This window comes from Anolis carolinensis, chromosome 6 (genome assembly GCF_035594765.1).
Source record: "Anolis carolinensis isolate JA03-04 chromosome 6, rAnoCar3.1.pri, whole genome shotgun sequence".
NCBI lineage: Eukaryota > Metazoa > Chordata > Lepidosauria > Squamata > Dactyloidae > Anolis > Anolis carolinensis.
Window position 1 is genome coordinate 16,032,485 of NC_085846.1, and position 25,378 is coordinate 16,057,862.

General features: G+C 41.7%; 1 protein-coding gene across 4 annotated transcripts; it reads left to right on the forward strand.

The window, feature by feature from the left end:
• The first annotated feature begins 699 nt into the window (after nucleotides 1–699).
• Nucleotides 700–25,378, forward strand: tnnt1 (troponin T1, slow skeletal type). Of its 4 annotated transcripts, none has more exons than XM_008118469.3 (14): nucleotides 700–975; nucleotides 8,248–8,298; nucleotides 9,852–9,865; nucleotides 10,703–10,726; nucleotides 13,120–13,152; nucleotides 16,033–16,054; nucleotides 16,543–16,603; nucleotides 17,183–17,299; nucleotides 19,159–19,236; nucleotides 21,163–21,276; nucleotides 21,440–21,549; nucleotides 21,677–21,767; nucleotides 23,857–23,897; nucleotides 25,074–25,186. In XM_008118469.3, exons 2-14 carry the CDS (start codon nucleotides 8,270–8,272, stop codon nucleotides 25,078–25,080), a joined length of 741 nt encoding a protein of 246 aa, XP_008116676.1. In that variant the 5' UTR covers nucleotides 700–975; nucleotides 8,248–8,269; the 3' UTR covers nucleotides 25,081–25,186. The 4 variants fall into 4 exon arrangements, with proteins under 4 accessions (XP_008116676.1, XP_008116672.1, XP_003225898.1 ...); XM_008118465.3 differs by having other exon boundaries at nucleotides 701–975; nucleotides 25,129–25,378; XM_003225850.4 differs by lacking the exon at nucleotides 13,120–13,152 and having other exon boundaries at nucleotides 701–975; nucleotides 25,129–25,378.

Below are 25,378 nucleotides of genomic sequence, written 5' to 3' on the forward strand. Positions count from 1 at the left end.
ATGTTTTTACCATCCTTGTGGGAGGCTTCTCTCACGTCACCGCATGGAGAGCTGGGTCTGACAGAGGGAGCTCACCACTCTCCCCAGATTTACCACCAACCTTTCAGTCAGCAGTCCTGCCAGCACAAGGGTTTAACCCATTGCGCCACTGGGGGCTCCTAACAAAACATTTTTGTGCTGTTTTTTACTTGTCCACTTAGCAATCATAAGGGGGTAAATTAGGTAAATTATGTCAGGTTTTCAGTTTTATCCTGATCATTCAGTTGGTCACACACACCTGTCAAAGCATGCAGAAATGTCTTCTTTTTCCTCTGCTTTCTCTCCAAAATGGCAACCAGAACTGACATTCTGATACTTCTGGTTGCCATTTTGGAGGGTAAATAGAGGAAAGTAGAAGGTATTGCAGAAAAACAGAAAGTATTTCAGGAGGTGAGGGATAGTTTCATGGTTTTGTGGAGAAAAATGCATTTGGATACAATTGCCACCTGTTCCTCCCCCTCCAAAAACGTTAAGGAAAACATCAAAATTAGGTTTTGGGAGACTGGTGAAGAGCTTTGAGTGTTTCAAAGGAAGGGGTCCAAGTGGGCCATTCTTTCCTCCACTTCTATTCTAGGATGATACATCACCCTCCCCCCCCTCTTCCACACACACACATAGTGCTTTTTAAGGCACATCTGAAAAAGCCTGCCAAAACCAGAGAGGAAGGTCACTGGCAGCTGGTTTCAGCAAGAGAGAAGACCCCTTCTTTTGCTTCTTCTTTGCCATTGTGAACACGGTCCTCCAGGAATGCAATGCTGAACTGACACCACTGCCGCTTTCCTCTCGCATTGGCCAAACGTGAAGGGTGTCTGAGAGAAGAGGAGGGGTATCCAGTTACCTTGCTATAAGGTCTTGCAGTATCCTGTCCACCCCCTGCTCTTGCCGCAGCCAGCCCTTGCTCAGGGAACAAGAGGGATCTGAATTTCCCATCTTCAGGTGAGGCCAACATCTGCATGGGTTGGAGCTGGCAATGGGCTTTTTTGGAGCGGGAGCATTAATGCTTGATTTTTATAGCTTACATTCAGAAATGAGCAGATTTAGAAGGCAGAGATGCTGAAGTGTTTGATATTCCTATTTGTTTGTTATATCCAGGCACTGTTATGGCACTTTGATACCACTTAAACTGCATCCTAAGGAGCCCCCGGCGGTGCATTGAGTTAAACTGCTGAGCTGTTGAACTTGCTGACTGAGAGGTGGATGGTTTGATCTGGGGAGCAGGGTGAGCTCCTGCTGTTAGCCCCAGCTTTTGCCAACCTAGCAGTTCGAAAACATGCAATAGGTACCGCTCTGGCAGGAAGGTAATTGCACTCCATACAGTCATGCCGACCATATGACCTTGGAGACATCTACAGACAACACCAGCTCTTCGGCTTAGAAATTGAGGTGAACACCAACCCCCAGAGTTGGAGATGACTAGACTTAATGTCAGGGGAAAACCTTTACCTTTACCTAAACTGCATCCTAGGGAATCCTGTGATTTGCAGTTTCATTAGGTAAAGGTAAAGGTTTCCCCTGATGTTAAGTCCAGTCATGTCTGACTCTGGGGGTTGTTGCTCATCACAATTTCTAAGCCGAAGAGCTGGCGTTGTCCACCTCCAAGGTCATGGGGCCGGCATGACTGCATGGAGTGCCGTTACCTTCCCGCCGGAGCGGTACCTATTGATCTACTCACATTGGCATGTTTTTGAACTGCTAGGTTGGCAGAAGTTTCATTAGGTGTATACAATTTTCTAGTTTAGAACGGTTTTGACTGGATGGCCCTTTTGGTCTTTTCCAACTCTATATTTCTACCAATTTTCTAGTGCACGGATGGGAATCACGCAGCTCTCCAGATGTCGCTGGAATGCAACTCTCAATATTATCACCCTTGATAATGTTGACTAGAGCATGTTGGCATTGCAAACCAACATCACTTGGAGGTCTAGGTTTACAATTCCATGGGTTTACAAATCCCAGGATTCCAAAAGATGTAGCCATGGCAATTAAAGTGGTATCAAAGTGTTATCATTCCATGTGCTGAAAGAACAGGAGCAAACTGCTGCAGTCTCTCTTAACTTGCGAGTTATTTTTCCCTAATAATTTTTGCCATTTTGACCACACTGATGTTGCTTGGGCAAACAAGTCCCAGTTTCCATCTATGAAATATTGGAGGTTGCGACTGAGATAGATTTTGATTCTGTCTTGGAGAACAATGGGGAATACAGCAAAAATTGAAAACCGACATGAGCTGATTGGGAAGGAAAAGATTCCATCACATCCTCTCCGCTCCCTCTTGCAGAATTAATAATGTAACATTTTCTTTTGCACTTTGAATTCTCTCTGTTGCAGAATTGAAGCAAGCAGACAAAAGGGTAAAATGGGAGGTGAGAGAAATTGAGACACTTTAAAAAACACATGAGAATTGGCACAACAAATGATAAATTGGCGTTGTCCTTGCCAGTTGGAAAGTATGCGCTAGAGCTGTTTTATACCCAGAGAGGTCTTTTTAAAATTAGGAGAAATGCCGAAGGGGACACCTTTTTATAAGGGGGAAATTTAACAGGATTTGATTTTCACTTCACTTCCACTTTTTTTAAAAATGTAGGATTTTTTTTTTATCATGTCAGAAGCGACTTGAGAACATACTGCAAGTTGCTTCTGGTGTGAGAGAATTGGCTGTCTATAGAAACATTGCCCAGATGATGCTGGGATGTGTTAGCTGGGAGGCTTTTCTCATTCCTCCATAAGCTAGAGCTGACAGATGGGAGCTCACCCCATCGCATGGATTTGAACCAGGTCAGAAACTCAACTTTCAGGTCAGCAGTTCAGCCAGCACAAGGGTTTAACCCATTGCGCCACTGCAGCTCCCAACTGTAGGATTGAATTATAGGTTTGCACACATCTTATGAGTGCCATTTGGCCATTTGAAAGAACTGGGCTAGATGGCCTTATCTAGATAGAATCGTGCCCAAGAAGCTCAGGCACAAATAAAAACCATTTAGTCTGAAAGGTGCTGTTACATTTTATAGCAGCACAGATATGATTTTCAAGAATTCCTTCTCAAAATCCGGGAAGTGAACTGCATCCTTGTTTGGCTAAGGAACCTGAACTCTTTTTATCATTTGTTTAACTGCACCCTGACTGCACACTACCAACTGCATACTGATACACTATTATTTCTCTTGCCAACTTCCCTGTGAGTTAAACGCATCACACACAAAGTGTGATATCTTCTTTGTATGCTCTGATTTGATAGGAGAGATTAAAGAAGATATCACACTTGGTGTGTGGTGCGTTTAACTCACAGGGAAGTTGGCAAGAGAAATAATAGTGTATCAGCATGCAGTCGGTGGTTTGCAGTTGAGAGCATAGTTAAACAAATTATAAAAGAATTCAGGTTCCTTAGCCAAACAAGGATGCAATTCACTTCCCGGATGCTAAGAGGGAATTCTTGAAAATCATATCTGTGCTTCTAAAGATATAACAGCACCTTTAAGACTAAATGGTTTTTATTTGTGCCTGAGCTTTCTGAATATGAATCCACTTCTTCAGATGAATACAAATTGTGATGTGATTGTTGGGAACGTTCCTTCTCTCTGTCTCCTTCCTGTCTCTCAATCTCGCTCTCTCTGGACCCATCTAGACTGATTAAAAGACCAGAAAGTCTCGGAATTTGTTACTATTCTTTCCAATCTTGTTTTGTAGACCCATGCATAGGTTGTTTATCCCAGAACATTTTCTATCTTTCTGGTATAATTAGACATTTTTATACCAGCTCCCCAGATCAGAGTATTTTAACCCAATCAGAAAGAACAGGCACAAAATCTGGACCATTTCAGTCTCTATCCACCCTATGTCTCCATAAAGCCTCCTGTAGATAAATAAATCTGTTTTGTATGGCTAGGAATCCCATTGGAGGAGACTGGAGGATAGCAGAGAGAGAGCTGATGGGTCTGGGGTTGGCATGGCATAAAGATGCCACCCTAGATGGGTCAAAGTTATTTAAAGAAATGGTACAGAGGGAGTGGATACAAATGGGGCCCTGAGAAACAATATCTGTGACCTTTAAGGACAGCTGCGGCTGCTCAGAACGAGAACACAGAACATTCACTCTTCCATCAAACAAAGCCTTGAAGGACATGGGAAGGACGCAAAAGCAATGCCCCCAAAGCCTGCTTTATAGGAGTCCAGAGGCTGTAAATTTCTCTCAAAAGGCAACTAATTGGGATGGAGGGATACTGTGTGCCAGGTTTTAAAGGAGACAGCTACTCTAGCACCTTGGACAGGTCCTTTTCGGTGTTAATTCAAATCCAGACCAGATTCACCACTCCACTAGACTGGGGTCTGTTCACATTGCACAATTGGAGCACTATTATTCCCATTTAACTGCCATGGTTCCGTCCTATGAATTCCTGGAAGTTGTAGTTTGGACAGGGGTATTGGGAATGCTTAACCAGAATCCAAATCCCAGAATTTCATACGGTGGGATCATATCCGTTAAAGGGAATAATGCCACTATAATTTTGTAGTGTGAATAAGTGGTGTTATGCCACAATGATCACAAATGATTTACATAACGTTGAACTTGGTAACAAAGACACCGTAATAGAGCTTTTCGATAGTTTGGCTCAGTCATAAGTCAAAATAGAGACTGTAGTCAAGAAATGAAAAGAATACTAAGACTTGGAAGGACAGCAGTGAAAATATTAGATAAGATCCTTAAGGGGAAAGATATTGGACACCAACGTCAGATTCATTTGTGACGTAGTATTTGTGATATCAATGTACTGGTATGAAAACTAGGCAGTGAAGAATGCTAGGCAGGAGAAAAAGCAACTCATTTAAATGTGGCCGAAGCTCCCGGTGGTGCAGTGGGTTAAACCCTTGTGCCAGCAGGACTGATGACTTGAAGGTTGGGTTGCTGACCTGAAGGTTGCCAATTCGAATCCAACCCGGGGAGAGTGTGGAGGAGCTCCCTGTGACAGCTCCAGCTCCATGTGGGGACATGAGAGAAGCCTCCCATAAGGATGATAAAAACATCAAGAACATCTGGGCGTCCCCTGTCCTTGCAGACGGCCAATCCTCTCACACCAGAAGCTACATGCAGTTCCTCAAGTCGCTCCTGATATAGGAAAAAAAAATCTGAAATGTGGTGCTGGATATATACCGTGTTTCCCCGAAAATAAGACAAAAGAAACACTAGGTCTTATTTTCAGAGGATGTCTTATTTTCAGGGAAACACAGTACAGATACTATGGGTTGCTTAACAAGACAAATGAATGACAAACCTTTGGCTATACAGTACAGTATTATGGGAAATATATGCCTAAATTTCACATTGATATATGTTTCCTACTGAAATGAAGCACTTCTACTACAAGAATACCATAGGGTGCTGCTGCTAGAGGAGCTACAAAATGCCTAAAGAGGCCAAATTTGTCCAGACATGGATAAATTAAGTCGTCCCTTGGATACGGGTATCATACTATATCATGAGATGATGTGACTTACTGGAAAAGATGATGGTGCTCACTAAAGTCAGTAGGAAAAGGAAAAGACCAAATTGAAGATGGATTTTGTCAATAAAACCATGGTGCTCAATTTGTAAGTCGTGAGCAGGGTAATTGAGGACCAGAGCCCTTGGAAATCTCTTTCATAGGATTCCAGAATGACAACTGCCCACAATATAGGCAGGGATCATGCTCTAGTGACCAACTTGACTCTCCCTGGTAACTAAACCTCCTGCAGAATACAAATGGAAAGATCAGTGATCATAGCACTCTCCCAGAAATCCTTCTCCCAATCCTCCATGTTTCACATTTGATAAGGTTTGGCATTACAGCTCTTGGGAAGGCTCACTTCCTAGATCCTCTTGTCAGATATTGGTTTGGTCAGGCTGAGCCTCACTTATCTTTGAGCAAATCACAGTAGGTGATATTATTTGTTTGAGACCCCAATAAAGCCTTCTGTTCCTGTAATTACGACACTTCTTTATCCCCAGCCACTGCAGATTGACTTTGGAAACTAGCTGTACAAAATAAACAGTTAAGTATGTGTTGTCAGGCATACATACATGAATAGCTTATCGGATCCATTGCTGCTGGTGAAATATTTAATCTCTGTGTAAATGAATTCCTTTTCAGCTTGAAAGCAAGCTAATTTACTTACGTATAAAATACTCAATGTGGTTGTAGTGGTTAGGAACAGGGACAACCAAGTTCAAGTCCCTTGGTGGCCATGAATGTTTATTTGGTGACTTTAGGGCATTAAACCTGTAGAATTAATGCCATTCGACACACTTCAATTGTCATGACGCTATGCAATGTAACTAGGACAACTCCTTTAACATTGGGAGCAAAGCTCAGAGTTGACTAATTCTATCATCACTGACAAGGAAGCGACTAACTGTTGCTGGAACTGTTCATACTTCCTTTGACATACGGACTTCACAAACCGAAGGTTTTCACAATTTGAGACTTATCTGAGCAAAATCTACACATAGTTGTTTTGTATAGAAAATAGAATTTTCTTTGCAGGAAACATAATTTTTCTGCATAGAAAACAGTTAATACTGTATAAAAATATTATTTCTGGATAAAAACTGTTTAATACAATCATAGAATCATAGAGTTGGAAGAGACTTCATGGGCCATCCAGTCCAACCCCCTGCCAAGAAGCAGGAAAATCACATTCAAAGCACCCTCGACAGATGGCCATCCAGCCTCTGCTTAAAAGCCTCCAAAGAAGGAGCCTCCAACACCTGAAGGAGTAAAACAATCACATACAAATTTTGCATGGCATGTTCCCAATTTTCCAGGCAGGAAACAGCTCTTTCTGAGAAGAGCCTCATATTTCTATCCAGAAAATTTATTTTCTATGCAGAAAAAAAATGCCTCCTTCCTAGAAAATGTTGTGCAAAATTGCCACATGTAAATTTTGTGCAGAATATGTCCTGATTTACAAAGCATTTTGTCAATCCAGGGATTTTTTTTCATTGGGGTTTCTCAGTACTCGAAAAACATGTTATTTATTCATTTGCCAAATACTTTAGAATATTGTTTGCCTCCGTAGTTCCCCATCAGGATATCCAGATGGTAGCCAGCCAGTGTTTCCTACATGGGGAAGGGGTTGGCATTCCTTTTCAGGTTGAGCTTATGGATTACAAAGGTTAAAAATAAACGATGATGGAGGATAGGGAACTATTGTCCTCCTAACCTTGTTCCTACAGATCCCGCCTGCGGAGTTTGATCATTATCCTTCCTTGTCTGCTCACTGCACCCTTCCTGTGACCCATACCATAAAAGGAACGGGATTCCACATGGAATTAGCAGGAGCTTTCAGGAACATCAGCTAGAAAGTGTGGAAAGAGAGACCTTGGCCTGTGATTTAAGCCTGCCATCATATCCTATTTAGTTGTTGCCCTGTCTGGGTAGCCTGAAGATAAGCCAATATGACATTTCTTTAATAAAAAAAGTACTCTATACTTAAATCAGGGCCCCCTATGGTGCAGTGGGTTAAACCGCTGAGCTGCTGAACTTGCTGACCAAAAGGTCAGTGGTTCGAATCCAGGGAGAGGGGTGAGCTCCTGCTGGTAGCCACAGCTTCTGCCAAGCTAGCAATTCAAAAACATGCAAATGTGGGTAGATCAATAGGTACCACTCTGGCAGGAAGGTAATGACACTCGATGCAGTCATGGCAGTTACATAACCTTGGAGACATCTACGGGCAACGCCAGCTCTTTAGAGCTTAGAAATGGAAACGAGACCAACCTTCAGAGTGGGACACGACTAGATTTAATATCAGGGAAAACCTTTACCTTTACCTTATATTTAATCCAGTAAAAGATATCCATATTTAGCTGTTCATTCACAAGCAATCACTGCTAAATAGTTCCTGAAATTTACCATATATATTTAAGTATACCTCAGCCTCATGTATAAATCAAGGGCAGATTAGGGGGCCAAAATTATGGATTTTGGTATGACTGATGGATGTCGAGGGTCTTTTCACAAAGAGGGGACAGCATCAATGCTACTTCCCTGGCCACTGCCACTACTCTTTTTTGATAAGAGTTAAGCTATACTACTCATGTTGGTCCATGGATCAGTTGACCCAGGTTTTTTGGATTGAATTCTTGAGTAAATTTCTAGACTTGTCCTTGAGTTTATAGAGTAGCTCCACAGTGTGTGCTTTCCACAAAAGCATGAATTGTCTTTTCTTTTCTTCCAGGTGAAACACAGAATCTGTTATCATGTCTGAGGAAGAAGTTGAGTATGAGGAGTAAGTAACATCAACTGTGGACCATGGTCACCAATGTGTGGTCATGAAGGCACATACACATATTTGGGTTTGGGTTTTTTTTGAGGGGGAGATATTCAAGCAAGTGGAAATATCATTTGTTTTCTCTGTGAAACCACTTACAGATACAATTAGATCCAGAGAGGTTAGAACAATGGGGTGAATTATTCACCTAAGTCATATTTTACATCCTCACTGACTTGCCGGATGTAAGATTCAAATGGCTCCTTCAATGTAGATTTTTTTAAAAATTACATTTGAAAGTAGAGGCATTTGAAACTGCAGCTTTGAATTTTGAATCTGGGCCCAGTTTTAAGTGTATCGACAGTTTATGTTATGGTTCTAATGACATCTGGGGAAATTCAACCACAGTCTATGAAATTGACCCAAACAGTTGAGCCGGGATGTATAGTGACATGGCCTCTCCATTCCTCCCAAACATTTTTCTGAATATTCAGCATACTCTCATTGACACTAATTCCATGGTGCTTACTGTGCAGAAAGGAACATTACTTTTGCTAGGCATAACCCATTATTAGCTATCAATTCTGTTTCCCCCCAATAACAGCGCTTCTATAATTTATTGAGCTTTTCCAATGTTAACTATGACTGATAAAATCATAAAATGATAGAGCTGGAATGGATCAAATCTAGCCCAACACCTTCTCATATACAACTAGAACTCTCTTTAAAAGTGCCCATGAACCTTGGTTTTAAGACCAAATGGGAGTTCACGGTCCTCCAAGAAAGTCTTATTTCATGTTTGTTCTGTCATTACGGCAAAGAAGTTTTTCCAGATGTATAGGTAGGATCTCTTTTCTTGTAATTTCAATGCACTGGTTTGTATCCCAGTCTCTGGAGAAGCAGGAAAAAGTTCACTCTAAAACCATTGGCTCTGTAGTTTGGTGAGCAACTACAGCTCTCTACATAATAATTCTAAATTCCCTCCCTACAGTGCGGATTCCAGAAATCCATAGGATGTTGCCATGGCAGTTAAAGTGGATGCATAGTTCTATATGTGTACAGTGTTAAAGAGTCTCAACTGACAGAAATGATATGGGTCACAATGATGGGAAGACATGTAACAAACATGCTACTTTGAGTCTCCATTGTGGAAAGAAAAAGTGAGGTATAAATAAACATAAATGTAACAACAACAACAACAACAACAGTTCCTCAGTGGTCTAGGCATCATTCATGGGTCATCTACTGAGGAACAGGTCCTTAAAGGAGACATAAATGCTGCATATTGGAAATATTCAAGTCTGTTTGACTGCCATTGCTCCCATCCTAGGAAAGTTCAATGATGGAATCAAGGGTTTAACCAAAAAATTCTCAGACTTTTATTGTAAGCAAACCATGCCCACTGATTGACTGTGGACATACTAATGTTATATCATGCTTATATGATATAGTATAAGTATGTCCACGGATTTGGGTCAGCACTGAAGGATGGCTGCACTAATGTATATATCCATTTCTTTCTCTTACTTTCTCTTTCTCTTCTCCTGCCAATCCCGTTTTCCACACACCAGGGAGCAGCAGGAAGGTAAGGGATATTATCTAAGCCATCTGTTTTTGCTCATTATCAATTACAGGTGCTGGTTTCCAGCTTATTTTTTTTTTAAATTAAACATCACCAAACTTCACCAAACTGGCACCTTCCAAACAGGGGAAACTACAATCCCCATAATCCCTGACAGCACCGCCCTTTAGCTGATGGAAATTGTTGTCCAACACATTTGAAGGTTGCCAGTTTGAAGAAGGCTGGTGCAGTCCATATTATCTGTAGATTGACAGCTGTAACCAATTGTCGGTTGGTTATTTTCCCATGTTGACTTTCTAAAAGGTCAGAATGGAAATTGTCATTGCTATTAGATTTCTGAATGGCAACATCACTCATTTATTTGCTTCTTTCCTCTAAACTTAGCCTAATCTACCTCTGTTTATGATTCAATTGTGTAGATTTTTTTAACCAGGTATTTTTGCATATGCCAATATCGACAATGAAATGAAAAGTCATGGTGCCCTTTTTAACACCTGGGATCATTACTGTTTTCTACATCTTCGTGGAGGTCCAACAGCCGTGGAGGACCACCTTGCCTTTACTTCTTTACTCTTCTGAACTTTCCATTGTTTGTGATTCAGTTTGTTGATATGCAAAAAAAATGTCTTAAAGACGAGCCCATCTTTGGGAACATTCCTCCTATTTAGATTTGTTCTCAGAGGCAACCTGCAACATAAAGTGATTGGCGAAAAAAAAAAAAACCCTGTACTTTTGTCCATTTCATTTGTCCCACATTTTGACATGAAACTAAGAATCTCTCTCTCTCTCTCTCTCTCTCTCTCTCTCTCTCTCTCTCTCTCTTTTCTCTGTTTCTTAAAGAAGAGGAACAACCTGAAGAAGAAGGTGAGAAGACATCACCTGTTTATTCCCCTCTCCCAAGTATTTCCTTCTCTTTCTTCTTTCCAGGCTTGTGGCAAACAGAAATCCAGCTGGAATCAAGTGCATTAAGGAAGTGGTTTCATCACAGAAAACCAGGGTCTCTTTCACACTTCATAGTTATTGCATTCTGATATTGCCTTAACTGCTGTGCCTGCATCCCAAGGAAATTAGGATTTGTAGTTTGGTCAGGCGCTATAGCTCTCTTCTCTCATAGAAAGTGAATTCTCAGGATTCGACTAATGGACAGTGGGCTATAACTGTGTAGTATGAAAGAAACTCTAGATATCACCCTCCCCCCAACAAACTGGTTCCTAAGTATTTAAAAACACAAGCAAAATTAAAAACTTGGCATTATACTAGATTTCCTTTGGCCAGAAGCTGGCCACTTGGAGTGCCTCTGGTGTCACTGTAAGAAGGTCCTTCATTGTGTATGCAGCAGGGCTCAGGTTGAATTGTAGTAAGTAGTCTGTGGTTTGCTCTTCTCCACACTTGCATGTCATCGACTCCACTTTGTAGCCCCATTTCCTGAGATTGGCTCTGCATCTCGTGGTGCCAGAGCACAGACTGTTCAGAGCTTTCCAAGTCTCCCAGTCTTCTGTGTGCCGGGGGGGGGGGGGGGATTTCTCATCTGGTATCAGCCATGGATTGAGGTTCCAGGATTTAGCCTGCCACTTTTGGACTCTCGCTTACTGAGGTGTTCCTGCAAGTATCTCTGTAGATCTTAAAAAGCTTTTCCTTGATTTAAGGCATTGGCATGCTGGCTGATATCTGAACAGGGGAAGGGCCAGAGATGTCACTGCCTTGTCCTTTCATTATTGGCTGCTACTTCCCAGTGGTTGTCAGGTGGTATAATACCGGCTAAACAGTAGAATTTCTCCAGCAGTGTAGGGCATAGACATCCTGCAATAATGTGGCATGTCTCATTAAGGACCACTCCACTGTTTTAACATGGTGAGATGTATTCCACACTGGGCATGTGTATTCAGCAACAGAGTTGCATAGCAAAGCACATTTATAGGATGGAAGTGTATTCATTTGGGTTGGGACTGGTTAGATATGGGTTTTCTCTTCAGGTCTTTCATGGTTCCCAGCTCTTATTTCCTCAAATTTCTCCCTTCTGGTTTTCAGCTTGAGAAAAATCATAGAAATGCACATGCTCTTATATTCCTGGATTTTCATTTGAATTGATAGAGCATAGCTTAGAACATCACCTGTCATATATTGCCCTGATGTCAGCATTTTCTGACTTGGGGCACTACAATTCCCACCATTCCTAACATTGGGCAAGGATGATGAAAGTTGTTTTCCCAAAACAACTGGAGGGGTCCAGGTTGGGACAGGGTATTCTGTGTTGTAACTTGGTCCAATGTGTCTTCAGAATCTTTTATGTTTATGACCAGCATTCCATCTCTTAGGTGCTTGAAGAAGGTTCTTCGCCGATGTAATACCCTTTTTCCTTTTCCCTTTTTGTTTTAACCAGGTTTCACATCTTGATCATGGTGGTTTATTTTGCCTTTCAGTCATAACCAAGCTTTTTTCTCTTGACCTTTTTCCCCCGTCCTAATATCCACCCACAGATGTGTGTCTTATATCCATTCTGAGTAATATGCATCATTTTAATTGAAAACACAACCCAAACGTGGCCTTGATTTCCAATGTTAAGCTCCCTCAAAGACAGCCCCTATTGGGTGATTCTTAACCACCACCATTTAAGACAGTGGCTCTTAATATGTGAGTCCCCAGGTGTTTTGGGCCCACAACTCCAGAAATCCCAGCCAGATTGCCAGCTGTTAGGATTTCTGGGGACCCACAGGTTGAGAACCACTGATTTAAGAGAAGGAAGAATAGAAGGCATTGAACCGTTGTGCCGCTTGCAGGCAAGGAAAAGAATAATAACACCATACAAGCATGCAACCAAATCCCTCTCTGTGAATGGAGAAAGGAGAAAGAACAAAGCATTCTTCTTCTCAAGAATAAGATCTGTTAGGGTTCCTTTCCATTCTGGTGGGTGGGTTTCTTTCCCCTCGGCTAACAAGTAGTGTTTTTAATTTCCCTGTCCCCCTTGACCCTCATCCTGTAGCTCAGTCTCCCCAACTCTTCTGCCCATCAGATGTTTTGGGTTATAGGTCCCATCAGCCACAGACAGCACAGCGATGGGACTTGTAGGCCAAAGACACAACTGGAGGGTAATGGGTTGGGGATGGCTGTTGTAGATGCCTTTTCTAACTGCATTTTCCTTTTTTTCCTGGATTTGGCCCCTCTCCTACAAACTCCTTCTCTCTTCTCCTCCCACCTCTCCTGACTTTGCCTCTGTTCCTCATCCCGCATCCTGTCCCTGTGATGTGTGTTGGTTGCAGTGGCTGAAGAACCTGAGCCAGCTCCTGAGCCAGGTATATCTCTCCTTCGCTCCGTCCTTCGCGGGGTGGGGGGCCAACTCAGGAGGAAGACACAGGCCGAAGAAGACGATGCTGAAGAAGACAAATCACATTTCTCTTCCTTGATTCTAGAAAAGCCATGCCCTCCAACATTTCCCACACAGAAAAAGAATGCATGTGATCTAATAGCATCAAAGTGATGCCAAGAAGGCAAAAGATATTATAGAGGAAGCACACATACGCTAGGAGAGCTTGCAGGAATTTGCTTTAGCCTGAACCTAAAGGAAAAGGCAATATTCTGCCCCCTCGTCTCTTTGATGCAAACTACTTTTGCACTTATAATATAATATAATATAATATACTTTATTTATATTCCTCTCTATCTCCCCAAGGAGAATCAGGGCGGATTACATATACACATATATGACAAACATTAAGTGCCATTATACAATTAACAAGGACAGGCAATATATAAACAGAGGTAAAGGCTTTTCCCATCTTTTCCATTTCTGGCATCTGGAGGCTGTGCTCGACTCCGACCACAGGGGATGCTGTCGCTCCATTTTCCATGCCGAGGAGTTTTGTCATCCTTAAACGTCCTCCTGGTCGAATCGCCGGCATGTCCTTATGGGCGCCTTTTATTACCACCCCGCTTTTAAAGCGGTACCTATTTATCTACTCACATTTCTATTTTCGATCTGCTGTGTGGGCAGGGAGCTGGGGTCGATGGTCGGTGCACGCCCCAACACGGGCTTGAACTGCCAAACTTTCAACCGAGTTTGCAGCAACTGAAATAAGCCAGGACTAAGGAAGAAAGTGGGGGAAAGAGGGAAAAACTGGGGTATGTTCAAAGCAACTAAAAAAGTGGGGTGTCAGAGAATAAATCAGTACAGTTTCTCTGAACAGTTGAAACTTGTACAAAACCTGGCATGCTAGAAAAAAACTGAGGCTGGACTTGTAGTTTGTGGACTTGTAGTTTGACAGCGCTTTAAATGCCATGGCTCAATGCTATAGAGTCCTGGGAGATATAGTTTGGTGAGGCACCAGACCTCTTAGGCAGAGAAGGCTAAAGACCTTGTAAAACTACATTTCCCATGATCCCATAGCCTTGAGCCATGGCAATTAAAGTGGAATCACAGTGCTATATTTGTATACTGTAACAGGACTCATGATCTCAGGTGCTGTCCAAAGAAACAGACAGTATACACTACTGATGGGAACTGCATAGCTCTCAACATTGACTATGCTCTAGGGCTGACTGCTGGGAAATGTAGTCTATAACCACCTGGAAGGTTGCCTAAGTCCCTGGCATAGATGGAAAAACAATCATGCCTAGTCAATACAGCTAGCAGGAACCTCCGGTGGCCTAGGGGATAAAAGCCTCGTGACGTGAAGGTTGGGTTGCTGACCTGAAGGCTGCCAGGTTTGAATCCCACCCGGGGAGAGCAAGGATGAGCTCCCTCTTTCAGCTCCAGCTCCATGCGGGGACATGAGAGAAGCCTCCTACAAGGATGGTAAAACATCAAAAAATCCAGGCGTCCCCTGGGCAACCTCCTTGCAGACGGCCAATTCTCTCACACCAGAAGCAACTCCGGTTGCTCCTGACACCAAAAAAAAAAAAAAAAAATACAGCTAGCAGAAGGAGGAAAGGGAATAGGCTGTACCATTTTAGACTGGGAGAAGAGGGAATACCATTTTTAAATGCATTGCCTAACAATCTTCCTGCCTTTTTAAAAATTAATTTGAAAAAATGACCCTTACTAACTAGAATAGCATATTAGGAACTGATCTTTAAAATCAGAAAAAGAGGATCTGTACAGGTTCCTAACAGACACGGTCTTTTTGATATATTTAAATATAAATATATCTGCAGGCCCCAATGATGTCCGTGTGCTACACATGTTCTGGATACAAGAGAAGAGTGTGCAGTCGTGTGTTCTCTCTATGTATCTGTGTTAAGAACATGTGTACCCCTCTCATGTCTATAAGGCAAGCAATATATCTAACCCAATAATGGATATTTTCCCGTCTATAGACATGCCTGTGACTGAGGTCATCTCAGGTCACAAAACCTGTTTTCCAGAGGCTCACCTAACAACTACTCGGGGTTAATACTGGATTCCAAAGTCATGCCCTTCCAGGGTAATTCTTGAATATTCATACAATCCTAGAGTTAGAAAACATCACAAGTGACATATAGCTGAGTGCAGAAATCTTTAAAAGGTCTGCTGTTAAAATTGCTGTCTGGGAACAGGAGATGTGAAGACCTTCCTCCAATCTTCACTGTCAAATCAGAAACATCTGGGATAGCCCAAGACACTGTGCTGTCTGAGACAGAGGGAAAAAAATAAGATGCCACTTATTTACTATCAATCAAGGTACATATACCAAATATATGGAAGAATGGGTAGAAAAGCATCTTTTCCCATGTGTTGCTACCATTTTGGGACACACCAAATTCTTCCTAAGTTAGCTATCTCTCCCTTTCTAATGGAAGGGCCAACTTAGTGAACACCAATGCAATCTGAGCTCAATAGTCAAGGCAATTAATGGCAGACAAAAAAAAAAAAACAACAACCCCTAAACAGCCAATTGAAATTGATGAAATAGCACATTGGCATAAAACACAACAGGAGAAAAAGAACATAACATAATGGATTCAAGGCTGAAATTATATCTAAAAGTTTGAAGTTGCTTTTGTGGCTTCTATTCGGGCATTTCAATACTCCCATGCTAGCATTTGCCACGTAGCTAGCAACATGTGGGTATATGGCACCTTTTTCTCTTCCAAACATATGGATCTGGCTGCCTTAGTATTGCTCGCTGACCATTTCCAAAGGCTCTTTCCATCTCTGCATTTGTTAATGGCCTTTCTCTGTCTTCTCTTTCTCACAGAGGAAGAGCGACCCAAACCAAGGTAAGTGAAAGAGGGAGTTTACTTCAAGGGTGACTGAGCACCAGGACACTGGATGGTGCCGTTCTCACCACAGGGTGGGAGGTAGAGATACCCAACACAATTTGAGTTGCCAACATATTTTTCTTTCAGGGCTCCTGTTTTTTTATAAGCTGCCTAAACAAATGAAAAAATTGTCAGTTCCAAATTACTGGAGCTCTTCAAAAGGAGCTCCTAAGAAGGACCCCAATTCTAGAAGGCAACAAAGCCATTGAGGGGAAAACTGTGGCAACCCAACACAAAATTCAAAACTTGCATTTGGAGATCTTGATGTCGACGTGCAATCTTAGAAACTCTGAGCAACTGATCTTCCCTTCCATTCCTCTCTGGGCAGTTCAGAGTAGTTCTAATTGTTTTCCCCCCCTGGTTTATAATATTTTGTATTTGTAAAAAGCTATTTCAGGTATTGACGCTGTGCTTTCCCCCCCTTGTCTGTGTTTGTCCACACAAAGGCCAGTGGTTCCACAGTTGGCTCCTCCGAAAATCCCAGAGGGAGAGAGAGTAGATTTCGATGTGAGTATTATCATTGAATATTTGAGCTGTGTATCGCTTTTGTGACACTCCCATATGTATGTTGTCATTTCTCACAAAGATATGACATGAAACAAGTTTACTTATTAACTACAAGACGTTTCACTTTGACCACATACACTTTGCCCTATTCCACTCCCCATGCATCACTCACTGCCTTTGGATAATGGGCAACATGTTTCCTGTAGGAAGGAATGGAAAGATATTTGGACAGATTTCTTGTGCCTTCAACTAAGCTCAATGTGAAATATTAGTACTGATCTCCATGAATGATTTCTCTTGTTCTCTTATATAACATCCTGTCACACTATGCCTTATAGATTCTCAGACTCTTTCTTGTATTCTTTGGATTCGTCTCCATTTCATTTAATGTAACGGGACTCGAGCATCATTGGATTTTGGTATCTACCGGAGTCCTGGAACCAAACCCCAGCAAATACAGAGGGCTCACTGTATCAACAAATCAAATTCATTCTGCTATTTTTCACTCCACTCATGACCTACCCTAAAGGTTCCAAGGAATAATCCGAAAGATAATACATATCTCACTATCTCTAACAGGACATCCATCGCAAGCGTATGGAAAAGGACCTACTGGAGTTGCAGACCCTCATTGATGTTCACTTTGAGCAGAGGAAAAAGGAAGAGGAAGAACTTGTTGGTCTCATGTCAAGGATTGTGAGTTCCAAACTGGGAGTAATGTCTGGTTGGGCCTTTGTATTGGAGTTTCTCCCTTTGTGTGATCTGTTTCTAGCCTGCTTTGGCAAAAAGCACTGGAACCTCATCAAACTACAATTCACAGGATTTTTATTGCTTGTATTGGCACATCCTTTTCTGAACCAATCATGTTTTGGATCTGACAAACCCAGGATTCTATTGCATCAAGCCACAGCAGTCAAAGTGGTATCAAACTGCATCAATTCTGTGGTGTAGATACACCCCTAGTCCAAAATTCAAAGCATTATAGCACATCAATATATGAGTTTGCTTCTTTGCTTCCTTCCCCTCTTTAGCCCCTGTGGGTCCTCCCTCCCTCCCCATAACATGTATGCAATGAATCAGCAGTGGGATGTGAACATCAGTACAACTCCACAGAATTAGCATCCCTACCTATCAAATAAGCCAAAATTAGGTTAATTGAAAAAACAGCAAAGGAGAAAATACCAATTCAGACTGGGAAAAGGCAAAGAGAAGCCTTCCCCTTCGTGCCACTTCTTCCCAATCCTTTCTGTTTGAAGTGAAGTAGATCCTCTGTCTTCCAGGAAAGCACATTTGTCGCCTCTTGCAATCAGCTTGACTGCTGGCAAATAAAATGTCTTCAACTGCCAAACCCAACACAGTTGCCCAACACAGAGTTCCCCATCCTTCAGGTGGAGATGAGAAATACATACAAATTTGGCTACCCATCACACTAAACAATGGTTTAAAACAAAACAAAATGTTTGAAAGTGCGAAGATGACAAAATGTGACATCTCCATTAAGACAAATGTTGCTCTTTACTCCCATCTTGTGGTTGTTTATTTGGTTAGTTACATTAGCGTTGTGGGGAAACATGGCAACCTCCACGGATTTCATAGGGTTTTCTTAAGCCAGGAAGACCCAGAGGTGGTTTTTGCCAATGTCTTCCTTTGAAATATTGCCTACAGCACCTGGCATTAGTTGGTTGTCTCCATCCGAGTGCTAACAAAGGCTGACCCTGTGTAGCTTCTAAGATCTAAGATGGGTTCTAACACCTTTGGGGTATTTCAGCCTATTGTGGGTCACTCCATGTGGATATGGCTTAGGATAAAAAAATTAAATCTATTCCATCTAAATGGCAACTACTAGCTTGGAAAACCTTCCACCTTTTTGGACTTTGTTGTCGTGTGCCTTCAGGTAATTTATTAGGTAATCCTAAGGCAAATCCATCATGGGATTTTCTCAGCACGATTTGTTCAGAGGAAGTTTGCCAATACCTTTATCTGAGGCTCCATCAACTGCCATCTAATGCAGTTTCAGAATGCAGATTAACTGCATTGAACGGGATTATATGGCAGCGTAGATAGAGTCTGAGATAATAATAATAATAATAATAATAATAATAATAATAATAATAATAATAATAATAATAATAAATTTTATTTATTGCCCACCTCTCCTGATGGCTCAAGTGCCACACAGCTAGTTTTCTGGCTGAATGAAGATTCAAACACTGCCCTGCAGAGCCATAGTCAAACCATTATAACACTCACACTTCATTTTGGATTACAGTTCCCAAAGCTCTCCTATTACAGTATTAGTATCATTATGATCATCATCTCACTTTTATCTTAACTAAGACACAATGTCAACATGGGAACTGTAGTCCAGGAAAGAAACTTTCCAATCTCTGAACAATATACATAAGGAAATCTTCAGCCATTTGGCTCTTCCAAACAAAAGTTTCAGGATTCAGTAGAAGAAGGGGAAGTGGATATCTATCTCAGTAAGTGATTTTTAGTCTCAGTAAGTAATGGAAAGATCTAAACCACTTTCCTTCATTTGTGTCCCTTTCCAGGAGCACCGACGGGCAGAAAGGGCTGAACAACAGCGGGTCCGCACTGAGAAAGAACGGGAGCGACAAGCCAAACTTGCAGTGAGCATTGCCATATTATAGCCACTTGGAGTCTCTTTTTTTAGAGAGAAAAAGCGGAATATAAATAATACTAATTTGGGGTCAGGATTAAATTGTGTTATATAACACAATCTGGGGGGTGGGGTGAGCTCCTGCTGTCAGCCCCAGCTTCTGCCAACCTATAAGTTCAAAAACATGCAAAAGTGAGTAGATCAATAGGTACTGCTCCAGCAGGAAAGTAACAGCATTCCATGCAGTCATGCTGGCCACATGACCTTGGAGGTGTCTAACAAACCCCCAGAGTCAGACATGACTAGACTTAATGTTGGGGAAAACCTTTACCTTTACCTTTATATATATATAGTCATAAATTACAAACCCCCCTCCATTTATGTATGTATGTATGTATGTATGTATGTATGTATGTATGTATTCTTTACAGTATTTATATTCTGCCCTTCTCACCCCAAAGGGGACTCAGGGTGGATCACAGAACATGCATATGTAGCAAACATTCAGTGCCGTTTATACTGACAATTGTACATAGATAGGGGTATATATAGGCATTTCCCATCTTCAGCATCTTGGAGGCTTGTACTTCGTTCCAGCCCGGGGGGGGGGGGAGCTTTGTTCATAAACTTCCTCCTTGATCAAATCACCAGCATTTTTCCGGCATTTTTCTTATGGGTGCCTTAAAATACCTCCCCACTTTTAAGCGATATCTATTTATCTACTCACATTTGCTTTCGGACCACTAGATAGGAGGAAGCTGGGCTAAAGATCAGAAGCTTGTCCTGAACCGGCCTTCGAACTGTCAACCTTTTGATTGACAAGATTTATTGCAACTGGTGGTTTAACCTCCCAAAGTCACAGACATTTAAAGATTATTTTCTTGTCAGGCTGCTTACTGACAAATTAGCCTTTACCCTATTTTCAGTTTAATTTTCTTAATAAGAGGCATTTCTTCCCTATAGTCACTTAACCAAAATCTCACTTGATTGAAATTTGGCGCAGCAGGTTAAACCTCTGAGATGCTGAACTTGCTGACTGAGAGGTCGGTGGTTCGAATCCGGGGAGTGGGGTGAACCCCCGCTGTTAGCCCCAGCTTCTGCCAACCTAGTGGTTCGAAGACATGAAAATGTGAGTAGATCAATAGGTACTGCTCTAGTGGGAAGGTAACATCTCTCCATACAGTCATGCCGGCCACATGATCTTGGAGGTGTCTAAGGACAACGCTGACTCTTCGGCTTAGAAATGGAGATGAACACTAACCCACAAAGTCAGACACGACTAGACTTAATGTCAAGGGAAAACCTTTACCTTTACCTATGACACCTATATAGCTGGTAAATGGTTTCCATATAACCTTGAACCAATTCTCTTTTCATTTCTCTTCTCTCTAATCTTATTGTGTATGTTAATCCCTGGAACAATTAAATTATGGTTCACAAAAAAAGCATAAGAAGTAGGGATGAAAGAATATTTAGTTGAAAATCATGTTTCTTGAATGTCGAGAAACTCAAACAAGAAGAATCCTTGTCTGATGAGAACTTTTGCAGTTTGGGACTTATCCCTTGCTATATAATGCATATTGAGATGTACATTTATACTCAGAACACATGCTTCAATACATGTTTTCTCTAAAAATATGTATTTCAGTACACATTTAAGTACGCCACTTATATATTTCTCTCCAAAAAGGCATTTCACGTGCATATATTGATACATTTGAGCATCCAAGCATTGCATTTGAAATATCCATATGAAAGTTAGATCATAGCTAGGAGATGCAATTTGGGATGTTTCATTGCAAAACTGAAATATGGACTATTCATTGGGAAATGGGATCCAGCAAAAGAAATCCCAGAATCCCAAATGGCTTCAGAGAATGTTTTCTTTTCCCTGGTTCTGGATAAGGGACTCTACTGTATTTATTGTCCAATGCAGGAAGAGAAGATGAGGAAGGAGGAAGAAGAGGCTAAGAAGAGAGCTGAAGATGATGCCAAGAAGAAGAAAGTGCTCTCCAACATGGGCGCTCATTTTGGTGGATACCTTGTCAAGGTATGCGGCTTGGAGTCAGTATGGGTGACATAACTTTTGGGTGGGGACAATATGGCAGTTCCTCTATTAGTTGAGGAAATCCCCATATCAGTAAAAGAAACTCTGTACATCAAAGCAGTTGTACCTGGTTCCACCTGTTTGATATTTAACTGTCCCCTCTTAGGCTGAGCAAAAGCGGGGCAAGAGGCAGACGGGGCGTGAAATGAAGATCCGGATCTTATCTGAGCGAAGGAAGCCTCTGAACATAGATAATATGAATGAGCAACAGCTGAGGTGGGTAATGGAGCAGAACTATATTTAAGTGCATTTCCTGGGCCAAAAGCCTGATTTTTCAAGAGAGATTTCAGGGGAGGAGATTTATTAGCAAAGCGCTTGGCACTGTTTACCTTTCTCTATTCAGGGACAAAGCCAAGGAACTGCATGACTGGATTCACCAGCTTGAGTCAGAGAAATTTGACCTGATGGAGAAGCTCCAAGGTCAGAAGTATGAGGTAAGGAGAAGGATGAACTTCAGCTTTTAGTTCCTCTTTCAGGTGGCTTGCCAGATCTCAGGCAAGGGCAGGTCCATAAAGAGACAAAAAGGTTGTGCCAGTGCAGGCAATATAAATCATGGGAGTTGTCGTTTGGTGAGATGCCAACGTATTCTGGTAAAGAAGGCTAAAGACCTTGTAAAGCAGGCATGGGCAAACTTGAGTCCTCTGAATCATTTGGACTTCAACTCCCACAATTGTTGAAGTCCAAAACACCTGGAGGGCCGAAGTTTGCCCATGCATGTTGTAAAGCTACAGCTGTCATGATTCTGTAGCATTGAGCCATGGCAGTTAGGGGTATCTTTAATTGTACAATGTAGATGCACCCCAAGACCCATCCAGTGGCACAGAGTTTCCGTATGTGAATGACTATAGTTTTGAGGCTATTCTCAGGCATTTTGGGCTCTGTGGCTAAACCTGACTTTAATATCTCATATGGGAATGGTGCAGCCTACTCTGAAGAACAGGGCACAGTAGGGTTGCCAGTTCATAGAATCATAGAGTTGGAAGAGACCTCGTGGGCCATTGAGTCTGACCCCTTGCCAAGAAGCAGAAAAATCACATTCAAAGCACCCCCAACAGATGGCCATCCAGCCTCCATTTAAAAGCCTTCTAAGAAGGAGCCTCCACCACACTCCGGGGCAAAGCGTTCCACTACTGAACAGCTCTCACAGTGAGGAAGTTTTTCCTAATGTTAAGGTGGAATCTCCTTTCCTGTCGTTTGTCCTAGTCTCTGTGTCCTAGTCTCCAGGGCAGCAGAAAAACAAGCTTGCTCCTTCCTCCCTATGACTTCCCCTCACATATTTATACATAGCCACCATATCTCTTCTCAGCCTTCTCTTCTGCAGGTTAAACATGCCCAGGTCTTTAAGCCATTCCTCATAGGGCTTGTTCTCCGGACCCTTGATCCTTTTAGTCACCCTCCTCTGGACACGTTCCAGCTTGTCAACATCTCCCTTCAATTGCAGTGCCCAGAGTTGGGCACTGTATTCCAGGTGTGGTCTAACCAAGACAGAATAGAAGGGTAGCATGACTTCTCTGGATCTAGACACTATACTCCTATTTATGCAGGCCAAAATTCCATTGGCTTTTTTAGCTGCCACATCACATTGTTGGCTCATGTTTAACTTGTTGTCCACGAAGACTCAAAGATCTTTTTCACACATATTGCTGTTTTGTCATCTCTCTCTCTTTCTCTCTCCCCTTGACGGAAAAACACATTACAGAACATCTCACTATGAGAGTTTTTGAAATCTTTATGATAGTTTTCAAAGATGTACCCAATTTGCTCCATTGCAGCATAAAAAGGAGGAAGGCAGGAGGAAGAAAATCAGAATGTGGCAGTACCTTGCAGACTAACTGGTTTTTATTTTAGCATGAGCTTTCATAGACAGAAACCCATTTCCTAAGATGCTGTTCACTCTGTACTACATCTGAAGAAATGGGTCTGATGAATATCCTTCTGACCCCCATCCACAGGGATGTGGTAGAAGGCAGGATAATCATTCACAAGAAAGAAAAGATATTTAGTTTAAGAGATGCCTATCATCACAGTTCCCAATTAGCACTATGACTGGCTTAGATGAAGCTGGATTAGGTTGAGGACTGTGAGATAGAGGTGGTGGTCCGTCCTCTTTTGTGTTCTCAAAGTGGGAAACTCTGAGCATGTGAGCCTCTATCTCAAAAGAGCAGCACTCTTTGTTAGTCATGAAGTTATTGGTTATGAATCTACAAGTCAGAAAATGCAGGAAGGGGATGCTCTGGGTTGAGAAACAGTAGAACTATGCCCACTTTCTTTTCTGATGACCAGCTGCCCATCTCTAGTGTATACCTGTTAGCCTACAGAAATGCAAAGTCTTCCTAATCTATATCATTACATTAGGGGAAACTGAATTATTTAGCCATACTAGCATGAAGAAGCATCCTAAATTAGTTGCCATTTCTATATGTACAAAAAGAAGATGAAATGAAAGGACATTCTCAGAAATGGGACTTTAAATGATCACTTTCACCAGTTTCTTCATGTTGCTTTCCCTCTCTCTTCCTGCAGATCAATGTCCTTTACAACCGGATCAGCCACGCTCAGAAATTGTGAGTACCTTGTGAAACGTCCATTTCTGCAATGTGGACGCAGGAACTAGAATTCACTGAGATGCAAGCGTTCAAATGAAATATTTCACAATGGTCCAGCCCACCTCATTCCCAATCCAGCAATGTCAGGTTCTGGGAAATGGATGCTTTAAGTGTCATGTCTTGTAGAAGCACAAATCCAGTTTTTTTCCCCCTGGGGCTCCTTCCACACAGCTGTATAAAATCCACATTGAACTGAATTATATAACAATGTGGGCTCAGATAATCCAGTTCAAACAGGTGTTGTGGATTATCTGACTTGATATTCTGGGTTATATGTCTGTATGGAAGGTCTCTGAGTTTTAGGAAAATAACAAAAAGAGCTGTGAGGCGTATTTAAGATTGATAGCATCAGGTTTCATGGAGACAATTCAGTTCCTCAGGATATTGATTGTAGCTACCAAAGCTCATGGCGCAAGAAGTCTGCCCATGTAAGTTAACATCGCTATGAAATCTTTTGCTAGTTTTCTAAATCAGAACTCATCAAATGAAGAAACCCAGTTATTGCACTGAACATACACAAAAAATTAACAGGACAGATTTAGCAATAAGGTCAGGTCTTCCAGCCATCTAGGCATGTGTTTCAAAGAAAAGTCTTACTATCTTTCAAACAGTACTATATTTCTTAACAAACAGCAGGATCAGCCTATTCATGACATCCATTGTCAGCACTGAAGATCACTACAGAACCATCTTTATAAAAGGCCGTTCATGCCTGGCGGTTCATAATTTCATCAATTATACTTTTTGTCCTTTACACTAATGTGAGAAATGTTCAATCTTTCTGTCTCATCTAAACTTAAGCGTAAACAAACTTTATTGATTCCTTTACGGCATTCTCCGATTTCCCTTTTATTTACCCAGCCAAATGGCCTTCTATAAGCCTCCTATGTTTCCATGTGGTATATATGCAACAACTGTATGTCTCTCTTTGACATTTATGGCATGACCTCAAATAAATCATGACAAATAGATATGCCAACTCTACTACATCCAGGGATTTGGGATTAATTTTCCTTGTTAAGTACATTTTAGACGTTATCCCTCTCCATAGTACCAACCAGATACATAGAAGGGATAAAGAGATATGTGCTTTGTTTATTCATTGATGTGTTTTGTTTATTCATTGATTCCTAGGAACTGACATGGGAAATAGTCCACATATTATAAAGTGTGCATCTTTCTCTTGTAGCAAAAAAGGTGCCGGAAAAGCCAGACTTGGCGGACGCTGGAAGTAAAAAACTAAAGAAGCCAGATCTGGAAGCTTCATTGGCAGGACAAAAAAAACAGCTATTGACTCCATCGCATTGCTTGCCTTTGTCTAGTTTTATTCCGAAATTGACCACTCTGCCCACTTCTCCTCCACTTCTTGTCATGTGTGCCTGTAACATATTGCATGTTATAAACCACACACAATAAACCAACTTCTCTCTTCTGTGTAA

What these genes read in the sequence shown, in the direction of transcription:
- tnnt1 (XM_008118465.3), top strand. Translation starts at nt 8,270, where the DNA reads ATGTCTGAGGAAGAAGTTGAGTATGAGGA. An exon ending in GAAGAGCGACCCAAACCAAG is followed by an intron (nt 16,055 to 16,542) that starts GTAAGTGAAAGA and finishes GTCCACACAAAG; the next exon opens with GCCAGTGGTTCCACAGTTGG. An exon ending in TTGGTCTCATGTCAAGGATT is followed by an intron (nt 17,300 to 19,158) that starts GTGAGTTCCAAA and finishes GTCCCTTTCCAG; the next exon opens with GAGCACCGACGGGCAGAAAG.